At 45.5% G+C, this 26,939-nt stretch overlaps 1 protein-coding gene across 3 annotated transcripts in view; it reads right to left on the reverse strand.

Moving 5' to 3' along the window:
• The window catches only part of NFATC2 (nuclear factor of activated T cells 2), a 90,713-nt gene extending 64,482 nt beyond the window's left edge, over nt 1–26,231 (reverse strand). For all 3 annotated transcript variants that reach the window (XM_062613947.1, XM_062613948.1, XM_062613946.1), the window contains exons 1-3: nt 25,776–26,231; nt 16,707–17,733; nt 15,016–15,184 (exon numbers count right to left, since the gene is read on the reverse strand). In XM_062613947.1, coding sequence (XP_062469931.1) covers nt 15,016–15,184; nt 16,707–17,733; nt 25,776–25,917 — 1,338 coding nt within the window. In that variant the 5' untranslated portion in view covers nt 25,918–26,231. The remainder of the gene's footprint in view (nt 1–15,015; nt 15,185–16,706; nt 17,734–25,775) is intronic.
• Between the last annotated feature and the right edge of the window lie 708 nt (nt 26,232–26,939).

The raw sequence follows: 26,939 nt of genomic DNA on the forward strand, positions 1-26,939 counted from the left end.
TACCAGACAAGCTCTTGATTACCAGAAATTTGTTGTCTCCAAAACAGACTGATAAATCCCCTCAAAAGACACATTTTTGAGTACACTTGCGTAATTTGCAGTGACTGATTCCTAAATGAGGTTCAAAGGATTTTTCTCTGTGGGGTGGATAAAACTGCAAAGCCATGTTGACTCCCTCCACCTGCAGCCTTGGGCAGTGATTCCTGCTTCCTGTCAGCAGGAAACACAGTAAGGGCAGAAGTCTCTGACTTGCATTTATACACATAGTACTCTCATATGCACGCTCTCCAGACCTTGTCAAAGCTAATGGAAGATGCCTATTGACACAGGGGGCTTTAAATCAGTCCCTATGTGACACTCTACTTGCAAACCCTACTTTCTGTCCAGCCTAACATTCAGTAAAATTTCTTTGCCTCAGCTCAGCTTTTGATTCCTACTTCAACTGCAGTTAAAACAAATGACATTCTTTTCCCCCTTAAACAGGAAGTATCTAGTGAATGTGCCTATGATTTTGAGGACTGAAATTTAAACCATGTATAAACATTTCAGAAATTAATGATCCCTGCCACATCCCTTTCTCTGGCTTTGGCATTCGCAGCCTTGCCCCAGCTCACATCCATTTCAAACCCAGCCAGAAGGATTGTGCTTCCAACCTCCCACTTCGCTCACATCACCAAGCTTCCCATCTCTCCCGCTTCCCATCCCCCTCATACCAGACATAAGCTGCCTGCCTTCATCTTCAAAGTTCTACTCTTCTCTTTGCCCTCTGATGTCTCATTTTCTACCCAGTTATCAACACCTATTCCAAAACTTCCTAAATCCAACCCCAAACACCAGCATCAACTTCTCCAACACTCACAGCATTGCATTTTCTGCTCATCAGCCTCTTTGCCCAGGAAGGATGCTCCCTTTTAGTACCTACATCTCCACCCTACAAATCTCCCTGTCTGCAGAATTCTTAAGAGGTATTAACAGAAAGTATGTTCTTGTTCTCCTGAAATCACTTAGATGGACTGGTCTTGATTCACTGCTCTGAGAAACTCACCCTTCCTCCAGTTGGCTCACCCTCAGCCATCCTCTTGCACTGCATTAAAATACCATCTGTATAGGTAGAGATGGCATTTTTGCTGTGACTGTACAGCACAAGGAGGTCTTAGTTGACCTTAGAGAGTGGGGCCTCTAGGGTTCAAGGACATAAACATACTCTTCTGTACTAAATAACCTTTTTATAAACAGCATTTGCTGCAAGAGAAGCAAGAAAGCCAGAATGCCTCCATAGGCCAGGAGACGAGGAAATTTCCTCTTCTATATTAACATTCAAAATTACAAATCAAACCATTCTCACATAACCAAAAATGAAAACCAGACATTTATCTACCGCACAGCTAGTGATCTAGCTGAAAGGGAACTTTATGGTCTGAGACATGCTAAATTTGTTTTCAATTATTCTGTCCACATACAAAACCTTGATGAAGCCATACAAAACAAATAGTACTGGAAGATCAGAGAAAAGAAGATTAAGCTAATGGTATTCATGGCTAAATCAGTTTTTTTTTTCTTTTCACCAGTCAGCAGGAGGTATCTTTGCACAGAAGGATTAATTCCCCCCTGGAAGGGGACCACAAGCAGCATCAGTGCAATCCTGGCAACCTTCCTCCAGTATGGCAAATGTAAAGCGACACTCACTCTTCTGAGCTATCATTACTCATCTAGCACATATTTGCAAGGCATACAAAGACAGGGCCTATGCCCCAGAGACCTTACAACCCAAGGGCCTGAATTTGTAGCCTCCGCTTACATGAATAGCCCTATTGAAGTCAACAGGCCTTAAGTGAGAGTTGTGCAAGAAAGAATTACAGAATCCAGCCCGGCCGCAGCTCAGGCACCTACGATAACTCACTCGCACAGAGCTTCAGGAGATGGTGAGGAGGGAAAACAGGGTACAAGGCTTTGTGCAGACATGCCAGTTGGCTCTGGGAGCTAGCTGGAGGAGCGGAGCCGGGCTGCAAGCATAAGGGTTGGTACTGGAGAAGCAGCACTGCCAAGAATGTGATGTATACAATGGCAGCCATGGGGAGATTTAAAAATGGATAGAGTGTATGGAAGATTAAAGGCAACAGAGGTCAAAATGATAGATCTACTTGGAATAGGCATGAATGCAAGAATCATCCCCTATTTTTCCATGGAGGCACATTAAGCCCAGGTCCTCTGGGAGCCATACTGAAACTCATCCTAAGCATGGTACTTTCAAAATCCAAGATTTCCTGGCCTTCAATAAAAAGCCATTGTATGAGCAAAAGCCATTTTGTCTTTACATGGGGAGAGGGAGGAGAGAAGAGCATTTTTTAAGTACTGAGCATGTTTATTGTCACGCCTGACAGAGTAATTCTTTGTGGATCCAGCTAAGATGACAAGAGCATCCTTTGGGTTGGAGCAGTTACTACAATGACAGCAAAGCAGCTTTCACTCTACCCTCCCTCCTGGCAGAGCAAAATCCCAGAGTTCTAGGTGAGAGACTGGAATGGAGGAAAACAGATAATAAATTACAAAGGAAAATTTGCCCCCAGTGAGCACAGTCAGTAGCAGCTGTAACAGAACTGGCTACATACACAGTTTTTAATACTGGCCACCTTTAAAAGTAATTTTGAGTGGTGTTTGCTCACGTATAGAATGAGTTCCCAAGGCAAAAATACTCATGGTCTTCTAATAATACATATGTGCGTGAGTGTGTGTCTGTATAAATGTATACATACTTAATGAAGAGAATTGATTGCATGTTCATATGGCAATGTTTGTTTCATCTGCTGGACAAAGGGGTATAAAACACGTAGTAAAAGGATTTCTGGTCCTCCAGAGGACCAGATTTGAAATAAATTGTTTGATCAGTGGAAGAAAGTAATATAATTATTTGGTAATTTATGGCATTATGGCAATTCTTTGGGATGACTTCACTGTCAAATCAAAATAGCTTTATAAAATGAAATACAAAGAGAAAAATATACATGAAAGTGACAAGCATCCCCATAATAAAAGGGTGTGTCCTTATCTTGAGCTAACTGATTAAGTTTTAAAGGATATTATAGATGATCATTTACCATAAACATTTCCATCTACCTTTCACTTGCTAAGAACTCATCAGGATGTTTAGGAACAAAAGACAAAGATGGACAACCCACAGAAATGCTCCAGGAACTTTAAAATCAGTTTTACACCCAGCTCTGCAACCAATTTACTACATAGCTTCAGTCATGTCATGCAACCTCTCTATTTATCAGTGTTACAGTGATGCTAACCCTACTGTGCAGGGACAGAAATTAGTTAGCGTTTTGTGATGTATTTTTATATAGAAAAAAATCATCATGAGCTAGAATGAAAGAACACATTAAAGGTAGTTTCAGATCTATGCCCCTCCTCAAAAAAAGAACTATGGTACTCTCAATAAACACCTCCACTATGCTAGGCAGCTGCTTTAGTATTTAACCATAACGCCAATCTGTTCTTTGGTAGAGCAAAGAAGTAAAAGTGGCCCTTAAAGAATCCTACAGAGAAGTGAAGACTGAAAACATTTTTTAAATAACTACTTTGAAATTCTTTTTCTTTCCTTCTTTAGCAACAACCACAATGCTCTAAAAGTCTCAGGTTTTCAGTCCTACTCTTCTGCTCATCTGACAGAAGGGGGACAGCAGCTTGCCCTGCAGCTGCCTGAGGGGAGCTGCAGCAGGAGATGCAGCACAGAGAAGAACAGGGGACCAGCCCCACGCCAAGGTGTTCCTTCACTCTTTTTCACTCTTCTTTCCATGAAGAAAACAAAATCATCCAGATTTCAGTTTCTAGAGAGTGAGAATCGAGAGAGATTTATGAATACAGAACTCTGGGAGGAAATATTTTTGTGTATTATAAGGTGACCTATTCACAATAAAACTCCCCCAAACTGTACACAGATCGAGCTGGAAAAAACCCAACTCCTTTGAGTCACATTTGCCACAAGGGGAAAGAGAAGCCAGACATGATGTGTACCTTTCCATACTCTATTTTGGGATTTTAAGATCCTATTTCTTTCAGTTGAAAGATTTTTCTTAAACTTTGCTTTTGCATAACTCTTACAATATTACCATAGCCAGACATGGGCTGGTCTGTGACCTGAGGAAATGCAAAGCACTTTGGCAGATAAACAAATAACATCATTCAGAAAACAAGACTTTTCTTGTTTGGTTTGCTGCTACAATTTGGTTTCTAAACAAAATGGAAATGTGTGGCATGATTAAAATCATTGGCTCTCCTCTGCATAAATAAAATTCATTCATTCTGCACTCCACCTGTGGATCAATACCAGGCAAATCTGGGAGAGGGGGCTATTGAAGTGCCATTTGCAGGAATGGCACGTGTGTAATTCTGCATGCAAAAAATTTAGCTCCTGTGTACTGGCAGCCCAGTTACCCACCTGAACACAACTCCTGTGACAGTACCAGCAATCGCAGCCATCGAGACCACACATGAGGCATATGAAACAACACTTTTTTTTAACCCTGTGCTATTTCAAAACCGAGTTCTTACAAACTAAGACCCCAGCTCAAAATGCACAAGCACTTAAAGCCAGAGTTTAAAATTCACATCTAAATCATTCCCTACCTCAGCGTTCAGATGAACCAAACCTTGCATCCACACAGCTGGCACTGCCTCTGGCTAGGAGGTTTAAAAACACAGGGCTGCACAAAAAGCAAATCCCTTTGCACAAGTGAAGCCTGCAACACTGCTTAGTTATAACCAACTGATTAATTGACAGCACAGGCAGAAAGAGAGGTTAATTCCTTAAAGATTCTATAGGTAGTCACCTACAGATACAACATATGTATATACAGAGGGAATTTAGTAAAACCTGCAGAATTTAGATCTTTGAATCTTGGACACGTTTAGTTGAATTTAAATAATATTTTATACAGAATTATATTATTGGCAAGAGAAAGGAGGCTTCACAGGAGATAACTCCTTATTCTTACATGGGGAAGCAAGGGCAGAAAGGTGCAATGATTTTTCCGCACAGGGGATGGGCAGCCAAAGTGCAGTGAGAAACCAGAAGTCTCTGTCCCCCTGTGCTCTGTCTTGCTGCAGGCATTGCTGACCTCATTCTGCAAACAGCATGAGCACGTGGTAACACATCTCACCAGCCATAGCACCTCAGCTTCCACTGGCACTGCAAGCTTCTGCCTTTGCCTCTTCAATTGACAGGTTTCAGAAAAGCCTCTAAGAACCTGTGTAATACAGAGGCTGATTTCCTTAGAGAGACGAAGAGAGTAATTTGGTTCCCATTCATCCCAAAAGAGCTTTGTCTGTCAGGAATTTAGTTTTTTGTCCCCTGGGAGGTATAAAGCTGCATCTTTAAAGTTGATTGCACACATCTTCCTGTCTAGACAATGCAAGCTGCTGCCAGAAGGAAAATATAAAACTGGAGAATGAATTCTCTAGTCTTGGTGATTTTATTTGCTTGAAAGTAATCAGTTCTCTTGCTTGCTTCAGCTCACTGTAACACGAGGCTTACTCCATTAACTGCTGCATATTACTTGCTATCTCCCTGTGGAAGTCACTCCAGCTTCCCCCCAGACTAGGCGTGCATGTGTGTGGTCAGCTGTGAGAACAGCGCCGGTGTGATTCAGAGGGACCATCCCGGGCCAGTAGTGAAAAGTGGGAAAACAGAGCTTGACCAGAAACGTTTAATTAGAAGCAAATACAAAGCCGCGTGAGAAATCACTTCCTCCTACTGCTTCCCTTTTCCTGCTGTACACAAGGAGATAAGAAAGCACCGAACAGCTCACCAGGAGCGGCACGTGGTTGTGGCACCACTGCCCTCGCAAGGAGCCCCAGCTCATCCAACGCCCACCTTCCTCTACAAACAGCAAGAGGTTACAGAGTTGAACCCCTGTCTCAGAGCTTTTGACACCACAAACTATTGCCCTGCTCAGACTCTTCATCAGCCCCGAGGCTGTTTTCTGAGCCAAAAAGTATTTTCAGACAGCAGACAAGAGGAAGATGTGCCCCAGCTTAGAACAGTGCTGCTGTGGTGCCCCTCTACTCCCTTCCTGGTGGAAGCAGCTTTGCATCTCGGATTTGATCATTAATTCTCATTATTAATACCCTTTGATTGCAGCAATTTCAAGCATTCTGGGGGAACAGCAGTATTCCTACCAAGATGGAAAATTTCACTGTATTGTTCAGGAAGACTGGTATATCAATAGCTGTCAGTAATTAAGACAAAGACTTCATCCAGACACCATATCATGTAGCAGCTTGCCTGCCTGCTTCAGTTAGAGCTGACATTGAGCAACAAACTTGAATCTTGTCACATGTTTTTGTTCAATTTAATGTACTTGGGACATAGCAAAAGAACGCAAACCAGAAGGAAATCTCTGCCTTGGTTCTTTTTGCTCCTTACCAAAGCAGTCTAAGAAGGCCTCCAAAGATAATTCTTTGAACATCTGATTCTGCTAAATGATGAGTTTTTATTATACTCAGTTTTAAGTGTTTCTTATTTTGGTGACAATTTTGTCAAAATTCCAAGGCCTGAATCTCATTTGCTCTGCTGCTCCTTACAGCAAATGACAACCAGACTCCCAGCGCCTAACTGGGATATCTGCTTTCAGATGGGGTTAAAATGCAGGTCTCAGACTTTGATGGCAGCTCTTGGGGGTTTTGTTCCCAACAGTCCGGATACTGACCTCACATTGCAACATAAACAAGTTGTTTCCTCTCTGTGCCTCAGTTTCCCTACCCTGTGAAGAGCTGATCCTGTTTTCAAGATGCTTTGACTACCTTGGCTGAAAGTTTAAAAGAAACACTATGCATATGACTGCTGCATATGTACATATATAGGGATTCAGAGATCAAGTCTGCATAGCTGGGTGTGATGCAGCCCCAGGAGCATCATGCTATGCAACCAAGATACGGCACAAAGTTTGACAGCAACCACACTGACAATGGGCAAGACGGGACAGCAGCAAGAGCATCTTGCAGTTACTCAGTTTAGCCTGAGATGATTGATATGGCTGCACTGAACCAGATCCCCTGAGCTGAGCCCTCTGCCAGGAGTTAGTGCTGGGCATCCTGAGAGGTGGGTTTGGGTCCAGGAACCATACCCAAGCACTGGCTATTTGACTGAATGTCAGCCAGATTTCGGAAAGATTCTAGGCCAAAAAGCATTTTAGAGAGAAAAGAAAGAAAGAAGAATCAAAAAAAGCAAGTCCCAGAAATCTCTCTCCTCCCCAGTTTCTTCCTCATGTTGAAACCCGTAACACAAGGCAAGCTCAAGAGGGAGAACAACTCAGGTCTGCTGGAAGCATCGGGGTTTCAACAGTTGTTTCAGAATGAAATAGAGACCCTAGAAAATTTTCACTGAGGAGCAGCAGCAGGAGGAGTCCAGTCCCCTTCCCCTGAACAGCGATCAGCCCGATGAGCACAACACTGCCCAAGACAAGAAGACCCAGGGACGAGTCACCACTTGGCATGAGCCACTTCCAATTCAACAGACACTGGTCTCGAGAGAGGGAGGGAGGCACTGGCAGTTTAGCTGTGTGGTGAAGCCCATGAACAGACAGCTCAGATGTGAGTTTACAGGACACTATCTACCCTGCATGGACTTCTGTGGATATTCAAGTGCATCCTGAACAGGATGAGTTATGTCAGTGTTACTGCTGCGCTGGAAGCATGCACATTCATGGCAAACAGCCACAAATTCCAGCTTGGGTTTACTGCACAGACTCCCCCATGTACATTCCTGCAGTGACAGAATACATGAAAAAGTAGCCTAAATCTTACATACGCCTAATCCAGGCATATTTCTAATCCTTTCTAATCCAAGGAATAACCCAAGCTTTCTGCATAGCACAGGCATCACCCTCAAACCAGTTGGTAAATCCTCCTTCCCCATACCTCTGCCAAAATTACTTTTTCTTAAAAGAAACATACTCTGAAACGGGCTCAAAAGTTTCAGTGAGAATATGTCACTCACCTCTCACCCAAAGCAGCTTGGCACATGGGAAAATGCCAGAGGTACTTGGTTCACTGCCCTGCACCCTAGAGCTATCCTGCCTGTTCTTCCCTTAGGGGCAAGCTGCACTCAGCCATAATATCTGGGTGACAGCATCCCTTTCACTCAGAGGGATGCAGACCCAGTTTAAAGACTTCAAGCAAGAGAGGACACAACTTATCTCTGGTTAAATTCTCCCAGTAACTAATTATCTGCACTGTTACCCAGCAGTTCTCTTCTCACCTTAGTTGCACAGCACAAGCTGGCTCCATCATGCAAGTCCAGCACAGCCTGCCCATGGAAATGCAAACACACAGGGCTTCATCCCTTGGACTTCCCCTTTGCTGAAGATGGGCAGGAAAGGACCAGTTCAACTCCCTTGATGTTGATGTATCAACAGTAAATCTTCCTGGGCAGGCTGGTTTGAGTTGCAGCAGAAGCACATCTCCAGCGCAGCCCAACTTGTGAGAGTGTGAATCACAGTATCAAGCTGTGATTTGGTTTTGAGTTTCCATCAAAGGTTCTGGTTTCACTAACACACAAAGGAATTAGCTGAATGTTGGAAGTCACATACAGTTAGAAATCAGGGCCCCATAGGAAGCCTAGGCTAGAAAACAATGTCTCTTTTGAATTCAAAACCACAAGAAAACACACATGGCAAAATTCAAATATAAAAGGAAAGTAGAACATACGCTTGTTATTGTAAAGCAGCTCCTGTGTGCTCCATTGACAACTCTATTATTGCAGTTTCTTTTTAATAAAAAAGAAAAGAAATAAAACGAAGGCAGTGGAAGTCACCACAATTTTAAAAGTTAAAACCAATGGAAACAGTTGGGGCAGCTGTGCTGGACAGGAGCCCCCCTCCATACACCTCTCCTGTTTCAAAGAGAAGCGAGCAGGAGACTAGCACACACAGGCACGTGATGGGTTGGGGTACCCTATGCCCCCCGCTGTCCTCCACTTGAGCACCAGTTTTTGTAGACCTGGTCTATGTTTGGATGTTGTACTCAGTTAAACAGCTGGGTAATGTATTTAATTTTTACCACTACAATGAAGCCAGTAAAGGAGATTTAATTCTGGCAGTAGGATGATAGCTCATAGAAGAATTACCTCCTCCCCTTTCCTTCTGAAATTAAGCCCATGGGAGGACATCCTTTTCCCTGTTCACTGCTTCCAGTGGAAGGCCAGCTGTGCCCGGTTTGCCCATTACTGCCATGCTGAAGGTTACTGTTCCTGAACCTCTGTTAGAGGAACTGTCAACAGCTTTTGATGTTGTGTGTGCAAATAGAAGAGACTGAAGACCACAGTGATGTCCATGACATCTGCACTGGCCCCGCTTTTCTTGACTAAATATAACTTCCAGGTGATTTTAAGATAGCAGCAACAGGCAGAGACTGAAGTCTCAGTCCACTTGTGGTATCTCCTCCTGCTGCAGAGCGAAAATGTGGAAGGAGGAGTCCCCAGTGCTCTGACTTGAAGGAAACATTCCCCTCTCTCTCCCAGCCCTGTTACTCAGTTTAGCCCACCACATCTGACTAAACAAAGACCCCAGAACGCAGCAGCTGCTGAAGCAGGTCACAGGAATGCTTCCTGGAGAAGTCCCCAAACCACTGAGCTGTCACCTAAAGGCAGGAGGCAGTGGCTCCACCAGCCACCAAGACCTACAGCCCCTGAATAACATCCCAGACATGGGCTCAACTGGCTCAGTTCAGGGCTGCCCGAGCACCTGAACCTCCACCTGCAAGAAGGTGCAACTTTTCTGGCTGAGGAGTGGGTTTTTCCCCACCCCAAGTCAGGGACCACTGATGCAGGATGTCCTCCGGGCAAAGTGCTGCCTTGGAAAACGGGGTCTCCAGTGACCAACATCCTCAGCTGCTTTTGAACACTGCAGCCACAGGTGTACTGAATGGATTTGATTATCTGACACAAGCAGTGAGGGAAAAAAAGCAGGTTTGTTGATGTAGAATAGAGTTGATGATGTGGTTAAAGTGAGAGAAACAAAGTGAGAGATGCAAATGGGCTACTGATTACTTATGTGCTGGTTTTCATTCAGAAGTATTTGAGCCCTTTGTAAAGGTAAGTTAGGAAATTGATGCATCAGGAAAAAGACTTGCTAAGACAGCAATAAAAAAAATGCCAGTTAGGCACAGTCCTTTGAGAATATGCCTAGAAATTACTGTGCTGAAGAGCTGTGTAAAACAGCAGCTTCCACAAGGATTGTTTACAGCAAGGTGAGGCCAAAACCTAGATGCTTGGGGGAAAAAAACAGAAATAAGAAAAACAAAGAGTAAAAAAGCATATATTTACCCTTTGACCCTGAGACTTGGCTGAGTTCTCATAAACAGAGTTTTAACAAGTATACCTCAGCCTCTTTACAGCCCGTGACAGATGCACATCTGAAACTGATGCCCTGTGTCACTGCTCTCAATTACATGAGGTGAAGGCAGCAGTAAATTACACTTTCATCTCACACTGATCACCTCTAAGGAACCCTGATGACTTCAGAATGTGGGACGACTGTGATGTGAAATGGGCTTGCCTCATTTATACCCATGGGCTGCAACATAAGTAAAAGCAACCACTTCTAATAAACTGAATACAGATCAACTAGCCAGAGTACAGCTGGACAATCATTTCCATAGATCAACTGCTCATCTTCCCTAAAAGCTTTTCCTTCCCCCTCCACTCTCCTAGAAGGAAGGACAAGAGCTCTGCTTAGAACTCCCTGAAACACCACACAATTGGGCAAAGAATGTGGCTTCATGCAAAGCAGTAGGTCAAAACCAGAACCACTAGGTTTAATGATTATCTTCAAAATAGTGTTTTTATGGCTTTTAAGGTACCACAGATTCTGCCTGACCACGGGGTGAAGCTCATCTAGACCCAACCTTTGCTACGGAAGGTCTTTCCTTCTCATCACTGCCTTAAAGACAGGAGAACCTTTGATGAAGAACTGAAAAATCTGTCTCCCCTTGCAGCAGAGGTTCTTATCACCACGTTTTCCTGTGGGCAGCAGGTGAGAGACATTGAGTGTTACTCAAGTGCTACCACACCCCCTGTTTCCCCTGGACAACAGGATACTGAGCAATGCCAACAATCCCAACATTTTACTTTCCTTTCAAGAGGTAGGAGCTCCTAGAAGGATAATTGAAAATAATGCTGGGAGAGATCTCAAGGAACCATCTAGTTCATCTCTCCTGTCCCAAACAGAATTCAAATATATCAATTCCTTCCTAGCAGCTGTTTGCCTAAAAGCATGCAAAGATGGAGATTTTTACTCCTCTTGGCAGGGCATGCTGCCGCAGGGTGAACTTGAGCAAAGGAAGATTTGTATTTGGATTGCCACCTGTATTCCAATCACATCCATAAGCTCTTCTCACAGGAGCAGTCACTGCCTTTCCTAATGAACTGTCTCTCTCAGAAACTTGACTGGAGCAGTTGGGTACAAATAAGCAGCTGTCCCTCAACTCTGATGAAAAAGAGCTGGAATCCAATCATGCCTACTCTTCCTCTGTGGTCTCAATGACCAGATGGACCTGCAAGATGGTAGGTGCATACAAACTTCAGCTTTGTCCTTGCTATGGAGCATTTCCTTGCTGCTCTCAATGACTTAACATCTCAGGAATACTCACAGTGGTATTCAACTTGCATCCCTAAAATAGAAGCTTGAGTTTCTCTATAGTCAACAGCAAGCTGGTTTCCTCTGCAGAGTGACTCAGAACACCTAAACTGGGAGCCTAAGCTTCTCCATGTGACTCTAGATGGTTTATGATTTAGATGGCATGCAGCACTCCTCTCTTCCTCCCCCAGGCAAAGTAAATGCCCTCTGGTGTGTGTCCCATCTAGCCAGAGGTTTTGATTAACCAGACTCTTCTCCTATCATACTTGGAGTGCACAACTGGTGCAGGGTCTCCAGCACAAACTCTCGGGGCTAGACACGTGAAGATGAGGAAGCAGCATCAGAAAGATAAACCACAAGATAAGGCCTGGAGGATATGAGATCTGCTGGTCTTTAGCTTCAGAGCACCCAAAAGAAGAAACTTGCATGCAAAATGCAGTTTACAAAAAGTAAGTAGTGCAGGCCAACACTTCACAGCAACAACTAGCCAGTATCTCTTCCTCCAGAAGGTTCAGCTGGGTAACTGCTCATATAGAGGGTTAAGTTGGTTGTTTTTTTTACAAGATTCTATTTTAGAAAAGGTAATCAAAATAGTGGAAAAGCAGCATATCGAAAATGGGTGTAAAACGTGTGGGACATGATTGGGACATTCAGCCTCAGTTTAAATCCCTACGGGCTTCTCCCACTCAGAGCAAGCTTGGCTTCTCAATATTTAACTCCAAACGTCTAAGAGATAGCACTGGATTCAAGAAAGTTAACAAAAGTTGAAATTTCTTGGGGGGAAAGAAGGGGAAAAAAAAAAAAAGAAAAGAAAAGAAAACTTAAAGCCAAATGACTTATGACATGAAAGCTTTGGATTTTACAAGCCTTCCCAAGTTTCAGATGTCATAAACCATACAGGTGCAACTATCTCATTTTTCGGCAGCCATATGAACCTTGTTAAAGTGAATACAAATCCAATGAATACTTCCAGGTTTATAATAAGCCTTCATAAAGAAACTATCCATATTCTCCCCAGATGCAGGCACAGCTGTGCAGAGACACATCTGCTTGGGAAACTAACGTGGATCACTGAATTTATAGTTTAAGATCCTTAGCTTGATGGCAAATTATGACAAAGCTAGGGATATCAGTTCCTGTCCCCAACAGAAAATATAAATCCTTCTTTGATTGATATTGATTACAGGAAGGAAACAAAGCACTTATATTTCCTCATGTCACGAGAAACTCCTCCAGTGCAATAAACATCCGGTTGATAGGAGTATCTTGGGAAGGTAAATGATACTCTACTTGTAAGCAAACTGAGAAAAGAACAAGTGCTGATTAGCCATGCAGTTCATACATCCATGTAGTGCCAAACACACCACAGCAGACTATGAGTTTGTCAGATTCATAAACCAAAGAGATTGCATATATTAAAGTTTGTATGTCAAATGTGATTGCTGTTTATTATAATCCTGCACCCTCTACTCAAATATCCAGTCCATACGTGTAAGTCCCGCTCAACCAAAGTAAACAAATTCATTAATTTAACGGTTTATGGCTTGATTTTTGTAAGGGAGTGAGGCTGCAGGGGAATATCTAACATATGTTTGAAGTTAAGCACAAATCAACCCAGTGAAATTAGTGGTATTTATCACCTGCTTAAAATCAAGCATAAACTTTAACATTTCCCTGGTTCATGCTTGCTTTAGCCAGTCCTGAGTGTGACAGAAACATCTGTAGGATGCACCCTAACTTTGCTTAGTGAAAGCTGTAGCTGATCTGTACAGCTGCCATGCATCATTACCAGCAGTATCACGCTGACACCTTGCAACCCCGACCAAAAGCCTAACTTTCCTTCCTGAATGGCACCGGCTGAAATGAGGAGGAAATGAGTGAAAAGACTGATGTGGCCCCACGTGGCCACAGTGCAGCTACTCAGCCATTATTTTACGCTACCCTCTGAAAGGGGAAGGAAAATTCACCTCCACAACAGAATAAGTGTTTAGCTCATCCACCCCTCAGCTCAGCAAAGGGCCAAAGTTTGTTACCTCCATCACTGTGAGCTTGGGTTATGTTCACTGGTTTCAGTAGGATGACTTCCCTTCTCACCAGCATAGCTAGCACCAGAATTGGACCCTTTAGAGCAATATAAATAATACTTCAAAAGAGATGAAAAATTCTGTTTCTGTCGTGACATCAGCCCAAATCAAAAGAGAGCTCCTGCCTAAACGACTCATTCACCCTTTTTCTGTAGCATTACAACATAGAAAAAAATATGTCCTGTCTATATTTACAGCTTTAGAGAGGCCATTCTTGAGATCACCCCCACTGCTATATAACTACCTTGTCCTGCTGTCTGTCTCCTTATCACACAGCTACTATCACTAGTACAAGTTTCCCTTTGGTGGCATATATCCATGACAAAAAGGCAGCATTACCACAGATGACAAGCAGGACTTCATGCAAGGTGGGACACAATGTCAGCAAGTTACATATAAACCAGGCACTGGACTGAAATAGATGTACTGAGAGCTTGAATTACATGTGGGTGAAATTCTCTGACCTAAACTTAAATGGGCTTAAAATTAGAAGTTCTACCACGTAACCAGAGGACGAGGGGTGGAAGGAGGAAAATTGCTAAGGAAAAAGCAAACACATGAAAGATAGTTCTAGCAAAAGGCAGCTGTTAAATCTAGAGAAACTCCAGTTTAATACCCATGCCTTCCTAATCCAGCTCCCATACAGGCCAATGAAGGCTGCTTTGCCTTTCTTTAAACTTCAAGAGAATGTGTTTGAGCCTTGTACAGCTTGGCTGTGCAGATCAGAGAGCAGGAGGGGCTAGATACATGCAGAAACACAAGTAGCAATTCTGCTGCATGGACTTGCTCTGTAGGAAGCACAGCTCCAAACCCCTCCTTCATCCCCAGCAGGAGGATGTGGTATCTCAGACCTAACACCATCTGCTAGTTACTCTGAGTTTGGTAGGTTACTACAAACACAGAGCCTGAAAGCCAGGGTTGACATTTGTACATTTTTAACTTCACAAAAAGCCCCAGTTTACGCAGAAGAGTCTCATCAAGGTAAAATGGGCTCAGCTGGAATTCAGGACAGCTGGGCATCTTGCAACGGGGTTGGGTCACAGGAGGTTTAACATACAGCCCAGAAAAGGTGGCAAACACTTTGCCTAAATTCCTGAGCCTTTGCAAGCTAATCAATCCAAACCAGCTTTCCAAACATCCAGGACTTCACCACAGTTCAACTTCAGACACTTTATGCACATCTACAAACACACCCAGGTTCACATGGTCCTCCTCTTTCATGCTCGGGCCCCAGCTTTCAGAAAACAACTCACCCTCCCATTGTTCCTCTACGGAGCTGTTCTCCAAGCTCTTACCTGCACGACGGGATGGCCTCCGGTTGGTGCCTTTACGGCCCCTCTGCTTCCCTCTGTCTCATAGTGCGCCCGGTGGTGGGGCTTCGGCTGTACCTCGATCCGCAGCTCGTACGAGCCGGACTGGCTGGAGAGTGGCCACTCGAGGGGCGGGAGCGACTGGACGGGCAGGCTGGGCAGAGAGAGACCACATCAGCTGAGATGCTTTAGCACTTGATTTCTCACCGCCCTGACCCCTCCTTCCTCCAAGTGCCCCAGCAGCGCTGTCCCCACTGAAATGTTTAGGGGTCTGCTATTAATTACAATGAGAACATGCTATCCTGCTCACACTTGATTACAAATTCTGCTGAAATTCAGGATGAATGCAATAATTTCTATGGGCCTATATCCTTGTAGGAGAGAACAGAATATTTCTATCTCTTCCATAGAAATATCTGTAGCAGTTATATTTTTCCAAAGATCCCCCTCTTATTTGACTTTTACTGTGCATCTTAAACTGTGAACACAGAATTTCTGATACTTCAAGAGATGTAACATTCTATTTCTGTAGTGATATCAGCCCAAAAGTTGAGAGAGCTCCTGCCTAAACTACTCATTTACCCTTTCTCTATAGCATTACAGCACTGATAAAGTATGTTCTCTCTGTATTTACAGCTTTTCTTCTGGAAGATCACATTTCATATATGTCCTGAAACGGTAACTCCATTTATCCTTACGAGCTATGTAAATTAATAATCCTTATGATTTCCATAAATACTAAAATACACACAAATGAAATGCTAAATATTCTTACCTCTTGCTAGTTTTCCTGTCACCAAAATAAGCAAGAGTTTATAACATTAAATTCATACACTGACAACTACAGCCTGCACTGGATTTTAAACAACTCTTACTTTGTGAATACAAACTGCTGCCAGGACCCATCTAACAGGCCAAGGACAGTCACAGGCCGTGCTGTTTCACTCACAATTTGTGTTTAGTGGGTCAGGAGCAGCACGGGATAATATCAGGACAGGGACAACCTTGCTGCCGAGCAGGATGGCAGGACTGACAGGGTGCCAGTGGTGACTGCAAGTGGAGTCACCCATTTGGCAACCTCCATCCTGGCAGATCCACAGCACAGGGTCCAGCTGTCAGTGCCAGACAATGCAGGGAGCTGATGAGGGTAGTTCCAACTGAGATTTGGGTTAACCGACAATTAACAAATTAACAACCAACAATAAGTCACTTGGGGTTGACAAAATGCTCAGTCTGACTGGGAGCAGCATGCTCTATTTTGAATCAGGAAATACTTAAAATATTTTCATCCTTGATTGAAATTTGCAAGTGAGACATTCTCTGACTTTAGAAAAGCAATCAAACTATCTTCTTTAAAAGCAGCAAGATGGAATGAGAGCATTCAGCCTTTGTCAGAGGCTGTTTGCAATCAGCTTTTTAGACAAATAACCTGGAAATCTGAATTTATCATTTGCTGCACTACAAATGAACATTTTGATGGTATTTCTTCCAAATTCAGATTCTTTCATTTCTTGGAATCATAATGGATTTGGCTTACAATAACCAGTGCTGCCCCTGAGCACTTAGCTTTGGTTTGTAGCAGGTCCTGCCCAAGAAAACACTCCCTAGGGATCATCATGAATGACAGAGGACATCACACCGTGAGAAAACACACAGCCACAAGAAGCATTACATACCTGCAGATAGGTATTGCAGGCACCAGTTGCTTTGTCCAGGATGGAGGTACCAACAAAATTGATTCTGGGGCTGAGTTTCTCCTGTCTTCCTGCTCGCAAGGCCCATGGAAGTCAACACTCTGAAAGACGTGACATGGAATGCTGTTTTTGTGGGAAGGCATTGATGAAGGATCGGGGCTGGTTTTCCAAATTTTCGTGGGAACGCCGCAGGAAGGATCCGCAGGAAGGCTGCTCATAGCATCCATGGAAAGGGGAGCACTGGGCAACTGCGTGTAAGTAACTGAAGAGTTGTCTTCTCTCAAGGGGACGCGAGGAGAGGATTGTGGAGAGGGGGTCCTTGACTGTCGTGGAGAAGTGGAAGGCAGCTGAGTACTGTAGAGCTCAGTGCAAGAATACCTCCGTTTTGCACCGGGTGATGAAGACCTTGAGTTGGGACAGGGTGATGGTGAATGGCGTCCCAAGCAGGTTTCCTCCGTGATGCTTGTTCGTGGTGACATTATTGGAGAGGTTCTAGGAGAATAATGAGTATGGATGTTTTGAAACTGTGGACAAAGGTCATCACTAGGACCATTATTTGGTGAAACACATGGTGATGTGCAAGGAGATACATTTGTCTCTGAAATGAAACTTGCAGAGGAGCCGCTACTAGCTGGGCTCAAACACAGTGGTTCTCTGTAGCCCTCAAAGCCAGGGACAGGCAGGGTAACCCTTGGGCTAGTGGTAGCTGAGTTTGACTGATGTTCTACCAAAAGAACATCTGTGTCTCTGCTGCGGAAGGGACCCCCTGAATGAATCAGTTCATGATATGGAGTAATTTCAATCCTAGGGCTCGGAGCAGAGGCCCCTGCAGCGTTGGCAGGGTGTGTAGGTGTTGTCCCTATGCTATCTGGCTGTCCATATCTGCCCATGGGATCTGCAGAAAGGCTAGAAAAAGGCAGGGGGCATGGCTTGAGGCCACAGTCCAGGACATCATGAGCGTATGTAACTCCAGAGGGTGGGCTGTTGGTTTTATGTGGAGTCGGTTCTTCTGGAAAAAGAAGGGTCTCTTTAAGACTATAAATATTATTACAGAAGCCGAGCAATCATGGATTAAAAATAATGCATATTTATAACCTGTTTGTGATCTGATATTAAGTAAATAATTGTTTAATTCCCTTTAACTGCAGTTAATGCTTGTGAAAAGTACTGGATTAACAGCCAGGGAAGCTTAAGTGCTCAGAGTAGATGCAGCATGGATAGAAGCACTGCAAACACCTCCACACCGCCCAGCTGGGCTCCCACTACCTGAACCCTGAGCTAGAGGGATGATCCCGAAGGACTGGGCCTCTATGCCCGTTCCAATGCTGCCTTTCCTACTCCTTCTGCTAAATATACCACTTAGTGCCAATTGGGGCGTTGTGACTTCGATCAGCTTTTGCCAAGTAGGAGCTGGACTGAGACCATCACATCACAAAATCATTTCCAAAGAGGTCTATACAAAACCAAAAACCTGAGGAACAGCTTTTGGTGAAGGGAGAAAACCCTTTCTTACACAGCAAATTCCAGCCAGAAAAGGCTTCATGAAACCAAAGCTGAGCTCAAGTTCTTAAATTAAGAAGTCAGTTCTGTGTGATGATTTGTTTGGCTCCATGTCAATGAGTTTTGGTGATAGGTTTCACATAAGTAAGCACCAGATGATCAGAAAACACATTCACAAATGTATGGTACAAAAAGGAGAAGTAGAAAAGATCCAGCCCCACAGTTACAGGCAATCACTTTCCAATTTCAGCTCAAGGAACATTTTGGCCAGAGATGGATTATAAGCTACACAGTAACAGGTATATATTCAGCGCAGCACTTTCTCCTGGTGCAGAAAATACTCAGTTTTCAGAGATTCTCAGTCTTGCAAACTATTCCCAGGTTATAGAGTACAGGGATGCAGCTAGGCAACACAGAATCCCCACCAGCATCACTGATCTCTTCCCAGCACCCTATTGGGTGCTTAATGCCAGCAGCATCTGAGAAAGCAGGGTAATGCCAGGTATTATAATCCCTGGAAGAGAGCCCTCGATGCACATCAGCTCCTGTAGCTTCCCCAGCCGGGGAGCTGAATAATATTTGTCATTACACAAAAGCATGCAAAATATTGTTAGGATTTTTATATGGTTTGAAAGATTTCAATGTATTCAGCAGGAAATACCTGAAACAGCTCTGCAGTTTGAGATTAATTCAGACTGCATGCCCCGGGCACACATCAGTAAGTGTCATAGGCAGAGATTCATTTAAATATTTAAATAACTGTTCCAGCATTTCTCTAACTCCTATACTACATGAGGCAGAACTTCCCAACCTGGAGAAAACTCCACTAAAAGAAAAAGGTAACAGGAACTGCTGAGCCTTTGTGTTTAGCAGGAATCCCTGACAGCCGACCAAACAAACCAACACACAGAGTGTCTATGTGACGGGATGGGAGATGAATGGGAGAGTCCAGCTTGCAGATTTCTTAAGGTTCCCTCTGGCTTTTAATCCCAGCACACAGCTGTTCTGGGGATGGGAAAACAGCAACAAGGAACTTGAGTTCTGAGCCGAACGTATTTTTAGCATCGTTGATCTCCAATATCAGAGCTTTGGCATTCAAAGGAAGAGTGCGTCATTCACATCACTCAAACTCTGACGCATCGAGCCTAGATACTGATGCTACGATTCACTCTGAATTAAACTCATCACTCTTTCAGACTCAACAGAGCAACACACCCCTCCGCACACAACATCACTCCCACCACCTTCAGAAGAAACGCTCCGATTTAAGCTGATGCAAGGGAGCAAAATCAGCATCACGCCAAGCAAGGCTTGATGCCAGGACTTGAAGCAGGGTTTGTACAGTGACCAGCAACTGCAGGAAAGCTCTGAACAGCTTCACATCAAGCAACAGGTGACTGTTTCACTTCCCATTCAACACACCTAAGTAAAAGCGGCTCCCACTATACTCGTTAAACCACATCATCTATGCCAGATACACAGACAACACATAAAGAATTAAAACTCCTCACACCAGACTGTGCAGCAAAGCTAGCATGTGTAAATTGGTGTGGAGGGGTATGGGAAAAGCAAACACATACTTGTACGTGCACATGCAATTTTTAAAGTCTGAATAACAACAGATGCCACCACCCATACTTCCTGCCCACTAAAAACTGGGCTTTAGATAACCTAAATCTCCTTTGCCTTTCCCTGAAATACTGTGTTTAAAGGAGCACTTTCATCCCTGGCATTCACCCTCCTGAAGGATCCATGTTCCAGCACAACAACAAGCTGCAACGTGCCCTTGCCTTCACACAGCACTCCCGGGCAGTGCTCTATGGGTTGTGCAGAGCCGAGTGCTCACAGGCAGCAAGCAAGGCAGGTGCCCTGTGCCAAGCAGACAACACCCACAGCCTTCTGCAGAGCAAAAATATTTAGTTTCCCCCACATGGCAAGTTATCAATAGAGCAGGCAGCAGCACAGGAATGTGGGCAAGACTGCAGACAAGAAAACCTCGGCTCGTTTGAAGAGAGCCGAGGGAACCGTGCCAGGTAGAGATGCCCAGAGGCTGAGGCTGCGTCTCGGGCAGGGAAGAGGCTGCCAGCCCTGACTCATCGGCACGGCTTCGTCAGGACCTGGGGCTTGAGGGGTTTGGGGAGATCTCCTGACAGAGTCCCAGCCCTGCAGAGCTCGAGGTACAATGAAATCACTGTCCTGTGCGCTATTGCCTACGCCTGCAACATCAAGGTCTGTAGCCATGGAAATGCCGGTGATGCTACAATCAAGGCTCTGACCTCACCCAGGAAGAGAAAAGGGGCAAATGCTGCTCTCCAGAAATAAACAGTTCTTCCATCAAAATCGGGAGAAATTCTGCTTTTTGTTTCAATAGGAGGGGACCGGCTATCCCATTCCCAGCCAACTTGGCTAAGGCAGGCTGGTGTTTGGAATCTGCTTGAGAAAGGAGCAGACCACAGCCAACATCCCAGCTTCCCCATGTGAACATCACAGGAGTTTGGTTTTGTAAACAATATCAAGCTCCTGCCCTTGCAAGCTGGGACACACACACACAGGACAAGGAGAGGTTGCTCCCCTGCAGCCCAGCTGCTTTCCCTCTGCAGATACCAGTGGGAATGTGGAGCAGCCCAGGGCACAGGAATGGCTCCAGGCAGATGGCTCCGGCAATACCCATGCCTCTCCTTGGGCTGCCAAAGTGAGAGCATGGTTAGGGTGGCAAGAGCTGAGGGCAGCAGACCACACACTGCTGGCCCTCTGCCACACATCTGGAGACAGCAGAGAGCAGCCCAGTCACCCACTAGCTGGGCTCCACAAGGAGATAAGAGGCCATTGCACCCCCTTACAAGAGAATAATCATGTGACGGATCACCCTGGTAAAGATGTTTTTTAAGAACTGAATCTGCTTTGAAACCTTTGTACCTCTGAGCACTCACACAGCTGTGGTGCCCCACCTTCAAGGGTTCATGCACTCCTACACAGAATCATAGAATAGTTAGGGTTGGAAAGGACCTTAAGATCATCTAGTTCCAACCCCCCTGCATATTGCATCCCAGAACACAGACTGAAATACTCCAGCAAAGGACCATCCTCTCAGCTGTTTTTCTCAGTGAGCAGCACGTCAGTTGCAGCACAGCTCCTCCAAACACCCCTCTGTACAAGCAGTACAGTGCTTCCACGCCTCCTTTCAACCAGGCATTTCCCAGCCTGAGGTTTCACTGCTGAATCATCCTCTGATTCAGTACCAAAAGATCCTTCTTGTTTGACAGGGGGTTAAAAGAAAGTGAGATTCACACCCAGACAACACTGACACCTCTTCATGTTCTCAGGCAGCAAACAGCCTATTCCCCTATGTCACCCAAGTCCCATAACCACTGAAGCCCCCCTGCATCCTACCCCAAGCAGCCAACTCTTATTCCCTTCTTTTTCCATAGCCTTAACCAGTTACTAGTTCACAAAACCATCTCTCCCTACAATAGGGAAGAGAGGCAGGGCTCTGCACGCTACCATGTTGTAAACTAACAGCAAAGCAGCTCCTACAGACAGGCTCATGAAAACCACAGGCAGCTCTACCAACCATCTATCTGCTCACTGGGCAGCCTCCCCAGGTGGGTACCTGCTTTCAGGGCTGCCCTAAGTGCCCATAAGCAAGGAGAGACAAAACTCAGGTGAGAAAGATCAAGGGATTTAAGCGTCAAAGGACTTCACCCTTGATTCAAAAGCTCCTCTTCACACAGCTCTGAAAGGCAGAAAGGAAAACCCATGCCAGGTCCTGCCAGGCTCCAGAGACTCCCCAGGCTGGACAGGACACACACCAGTGTGTGCACACATGGCTCTGCAAGGGCCCACCCTCTGCTGTTTGTTAAACTAGGCAGTAACTTCAAAGCCCTTCAGTTAGCCAAATATGACCTTGCCAATTAGCATGAAATTAGGGAACAACAGATCACCCGGAGCAACTGCATTCCCCAATGGGCTTAAACAGATCACCATCTAGGGAAAGCTCAAGATAGCCAAGGGAGGGCAGGGGGAGAAGTTTGGATTTGACTTCACACCCGTTTGCTGCAGTGCAGCTCCTGGGATCTGAACAGAGTTCCTTATTTGCATAAAAGTCAATGGTTTTTAATGAATTTGCTTATTGTCACTTGAAGGGGCCAGTCCAGAGCTTTTTGCATTTTTCAAGAGCCGAGTCGTCTGGTATTTACACTAGCTGCTTGGAAGCTCAAAGTGAAAGTTGGTTTCCTGAGTGAAATCTGGTATTCTCTGTTACATGTGCATATTTGTTTCTTCACTGCAGGGCTACCGCTGAACACTGCCTCCTGTGTTAGCGAGCCAGTCACCAGGACCGGGCTGCAAGCATTTATTTTTTCCTTTTAATAGCTTTGCATTGGGATGGAAAGAAGGAATGAAGCAAATTACACAGGGCTTGACACCTATAAGACGTGGCAACATCCCTGGGAGCCTGTCTATGTACAAACAAGCATCTAGAGGAATATTAATATTTATGGCTGCTCCCCCTCTATTATATATACATCGACCTTGCAGATTCGTATCACCAGATGCAATGTAAGGGTCTGCTGATCTACAGCAAAGGCTTGAACCTACAAGAAAATGCTCCTTCCTATTTCCATTCTCACCTGCTGTCTTAGGGCAGGAGGGTGTCTGGTTTCTTGTTTAAAGATGGGTTTTGTATAGACTTTAAGTTTCAAAATACACCTCAGAGGATCAGTTCTCAGAAGGGCTAACCTCAAATATTAAAAACTGTGTGGCAGCTTTACCTATCAGTGGATCATCCCACAGCAAACACAAAAATACATGGAGAGAGCTGCTGAAGTAGAGCAGTTGTCTGGCTTTTCAGTATTTTGTCTCTCATAGTGGCCAACAACAAGTATTATGGTATGCAAAAGCAGTTATCAGAACTTACTCATCTGGGAGTCCGATTTGCAGGAGCTAGTTCAAATGCTCATTAACTGTCTATCAATCTTTTCCACTGATGAACAAGGGTATTCAGCACCTGTCAAGTTTGAAATGCGCTAAAACCTGGGATACCACCAGCAAAACCTCCACACGTATCTCTAACCTTTTTTTCTTCCAAAGGAGACAGAAAGCATCCTCAGTGTCCATGTAAAATCACAGCTTCACCCTAACAACACAGGACACCTGCTTTCCCCAAGCCTCCCAAAGCCTGTTCACCTGCGCATGCCTCTGAGTTCACTCTGTTCAAGGCAGGTGTTTCTCATTTGCAACTGTTAAAATGATCATAGCTAACTGAAGTCTGGCTAGTGAGGGTAAAAGTAAAAGGCACATGGAAAATGGCACTTTGTACAGCACTCCTCCTTTTGAAAATGGCTGGCTTAGAAAGGAATATCTAATATTAATAATATTGACTGTAGGATTTTTATTTACTCTTTTTTTCCCCTGCTGCTTTTATGGCAGTCCATCTTCCTGTTGTCTCAGGCACACATAAGCACTACCGAATGCCAACTGCTTTCAGTAAGGATATTTCTGGTATTTCCATGGCAACAAGTTGTGATATAGATCCTAATTTTAAAATACAAGCTTAGGTGGGTAGTGCCAAATCCCAACCTTTTAAAAAACTGTTTATCAGAAACAAACTTTCATCCCAATTCATTCCCAGAATTTGCTTTTTCTTAAAAAAAAAACTAATTAAAAAAAGAAAATCACTTTCAGCATGTTTATAAAGATTTGTTATTACAGGACTTGTTGTGAGCAGTGGTGGAGGAAACCAGAGCCTCTTTCAAACAGGCTTTGAATATAGGAACCAGACTTAAGTGCTGGGATCCACAGACACTCCAATGGTTTTGGTTCCATTTTGAATCCTCCATTGAAATGGACTTGTTTTCTCAACTGTAGTTCAGATGAGGCCAGAATCGTACATGAACAATAAGCATCATTTACCACCGGCATGTGGATAAAGCCCTTTCTCAAAATTTGAACATTTTCTGTTCTCGTGTAAACATGCTTTAATCTTTTGTACATTAAAGGTCACGGATGTATGCTGGATTGCTTACAGACTCTAGCTGGTGCCTTTTCAAAGTGAGGGAGAATGTTCTCCAGATTACAATGCTAGTATATATGGTTGTGATCTCTCTTTTTTTTTTATGCTAATGATTTCCATCTTTGGAACAAACAAAATTACTACTAATTATGGTTTCCAGTCACTCAAATGTGGAGAAAGCAGGCTCAAGAAGGAAGTTACTTCTACAACAAGCATATACTGCTCTGCATTTATGTGGTTTGAAGATTTAACTTTCTACCCCCCACCTACGTACTATTACATTCTGTGGAACTTCCCACTTAAGGCTTCACAGTAGTAGTCTCTACTATGAAGATGTGAAAAAAAAAAAAAACAACAAAACCCAACCCAGTATCTGAAGCTTTCACTAAGATTTAATGTATTTTCATTAAAAATCATTGACTGCTCCCCATCATGGACTTATTTCAGCATGGCCTGAGCTACATTAAACCTTGAAAGAAAATTGAGCTCCCTACATTTGATGACATTAACCATCCTCACTCGGCTTTGATGCTGGTACACATCCTGTATATTTAAACAAGTATACAAAGAATAAAACTCAGTAACAACTCTCCATTTCACTAATGATGCCACCATTCAGGCCTAATAGGTTCCCTCCTGCGCTGTCCCTTAGGAACACAGCATCTCTTCCTTCAAATGCCCTAGAGAAATGCCACCTCCTGACTGTGCAGAATCAAAACCAGTGTATCTTGGAAACAGTATCCCAGCAATTCCTTCCTCTATGTTCTTTTAGCTTTGTTTGGTTTACACAAATCTGTATTTTACAGAATAGAAAGTATCACTTTTCAGTATCAACAGAATTATCATTTAGGAAGTCTGGGAACACTTGTCACGGTGGTTTTGGTATCACAGACTTGTATGAACTCAGAAACAAGGAGAACAGTCAGCAAATCTTTCTCTTTTTAACTTAAGCTTACGGTATTGGGTACCAAACTGGAGACTAGGTCTCTGCAGCTCTCTGCCATCTAAGCAGGATGGTCAGACTCACTGCACGTAGCTAACTCCTTGGGACTCCTAACCCCGATGCTCACGTTGCCTTTCTGAGCTTCCAGAACATTCTCTACCATCACGGTGGCAATCACAAGGTGACCACAGCTGTTCCCTCACACCCGGGAGCACGGCTCTGTACATGACAGCAAAGCCGCACTGCCACGTTCACATACTCCATCATCCAATGGAGCCCCTTGCCGTCAGTGCTGGTGCCCGTTCTCAAGCACCTACAGGCTACCACGGCCCCGCCACGCCGGCGCTCGGCCCCGCACCACACCGCAGCCAGGCCACCCGGCTGCCAGGCCGAGGCACAGGCCCGGCTACAGACTCGGCGGGGCTGGCCCAGGGCAGGGCTGGGCCCCGGCAGCACCCCGGCTCTCCACCGCCCTCTGAAGGGCTGCCGGAGGGCTCAGGCAGCGCCCGGCCCCCGGAGCCGCTCGGTCCGGCAGAGGCGGCCCCGCCGCCCCGTCGGGGCGCAGCAGGGGCCGCTTCTGCGGCGGCTCCTCACCAACCTTCGATCGGCTTCAGGTAGTCGTAGTCGAAGAGGATGGAGAAGTCAAACTCCTCCTGCGGGCTGCCCTCCGGGGCCGCATCGGGGCCATGCCCGAGGCCCCCCTCTTGAAGGTCGGGCTCCGGGGCCTGGGCGGCGCTCATGCCGGCCTCAGCCTGCCCGGCAGCGGCAGGGCAGGAATGGGGGGCTCGCCCGGGGCCGGCCGGCTGCAAAAGGAGCCCGAAGTGCGACCGGCGCAGCGAAGCCCGCTGGTATCCTTCCCAGAGCAAGTGGAGAGGAGGTAGAGGGGAGGCGAAAAGAGGGAACAAAGCGGGGAAACAAGCGAGAAGGTCTCCCGGGGGTCGCCGAAGCGAGCGCGGCTGCCCCCGACGACGGGGCTGCGGGCGAGGAGGCCCGGCGGCGACACACGAGGGGACCGGCGCGATTAGCGGTGGCAGCTTCCTGCTCCCGAGCAGCCACCTGCTGCCGGGGCCGCCCCCGGGGGGAGGAGCCCGGCCCGAGCCGCACCGGCCCCGCCGCGGGACCGCAGCCCGCGGGACAGGGGCATCCCCGGGGAATGCCTGCAGGGGTCGTGGTGGGGAAAGCGGAGGATGGGGCCTGGGGCGGGACTGCATGGGGGTGGGAGCCTGCAGATCATCCCCCGTTCGGGAAGCATCTGCGCTGTTAACTCTACGTCCAGCATGACTTGCTGTCTTCCGTGCAGCCGCCTCCTCCCCAGCAGTCGGGCCCCTTTCTGTTGAGGTTTCCAGGGTCTCCAGAAACTCCAGGCGGCCCTGACGCTGCCCTTGCCCTCTCCACACTTCATGTGTCTCACGCCATGTGCTCCTGCCGCCCAGCACAGCCTGCTGCTAAGGCGGCAGAGGGCAGATTTCTGGGTGTGTCTCATTCTGCAGCCACAGGCCAACCTCTCGATTGAAGCACCTTGAGAAACATAAAGTCCATCAAGCACAAGGTCTCTGTTCTCCTCCTGCCTTCCTCACAAACAGCGTTTCACAGAATGGACTCTTGCCATGTTCCCTGCTGACCACAATGCCAGCCCTGCCAACTTCCCCAGGTACCTTCAGCCACATTGACTCTATTCATCAACATCTACCCCAGGCTCTTCACAGAGTGCTGGTCACTGCCTCCCAACAGCCTTCTACCCCTCCAATGGCTGTGCCAACCA

Source organism: Pezoporus occidentalis, unplaced genomic scaffold (genome assembly GCF_034315485.1).
Source record: "Pezoporus occidentalis ecotype Australia unplaced genomic scaffold, CSIRO_AGI_Poc_V1 ctg171, whole genome shotgun sequence".
Lineage (NCBI taxonomy): Eukaryota > Metazoa > Chordata > Aves > Psittaciformes > Psittacidae > Pezoporus > Pezoporus occidentalis.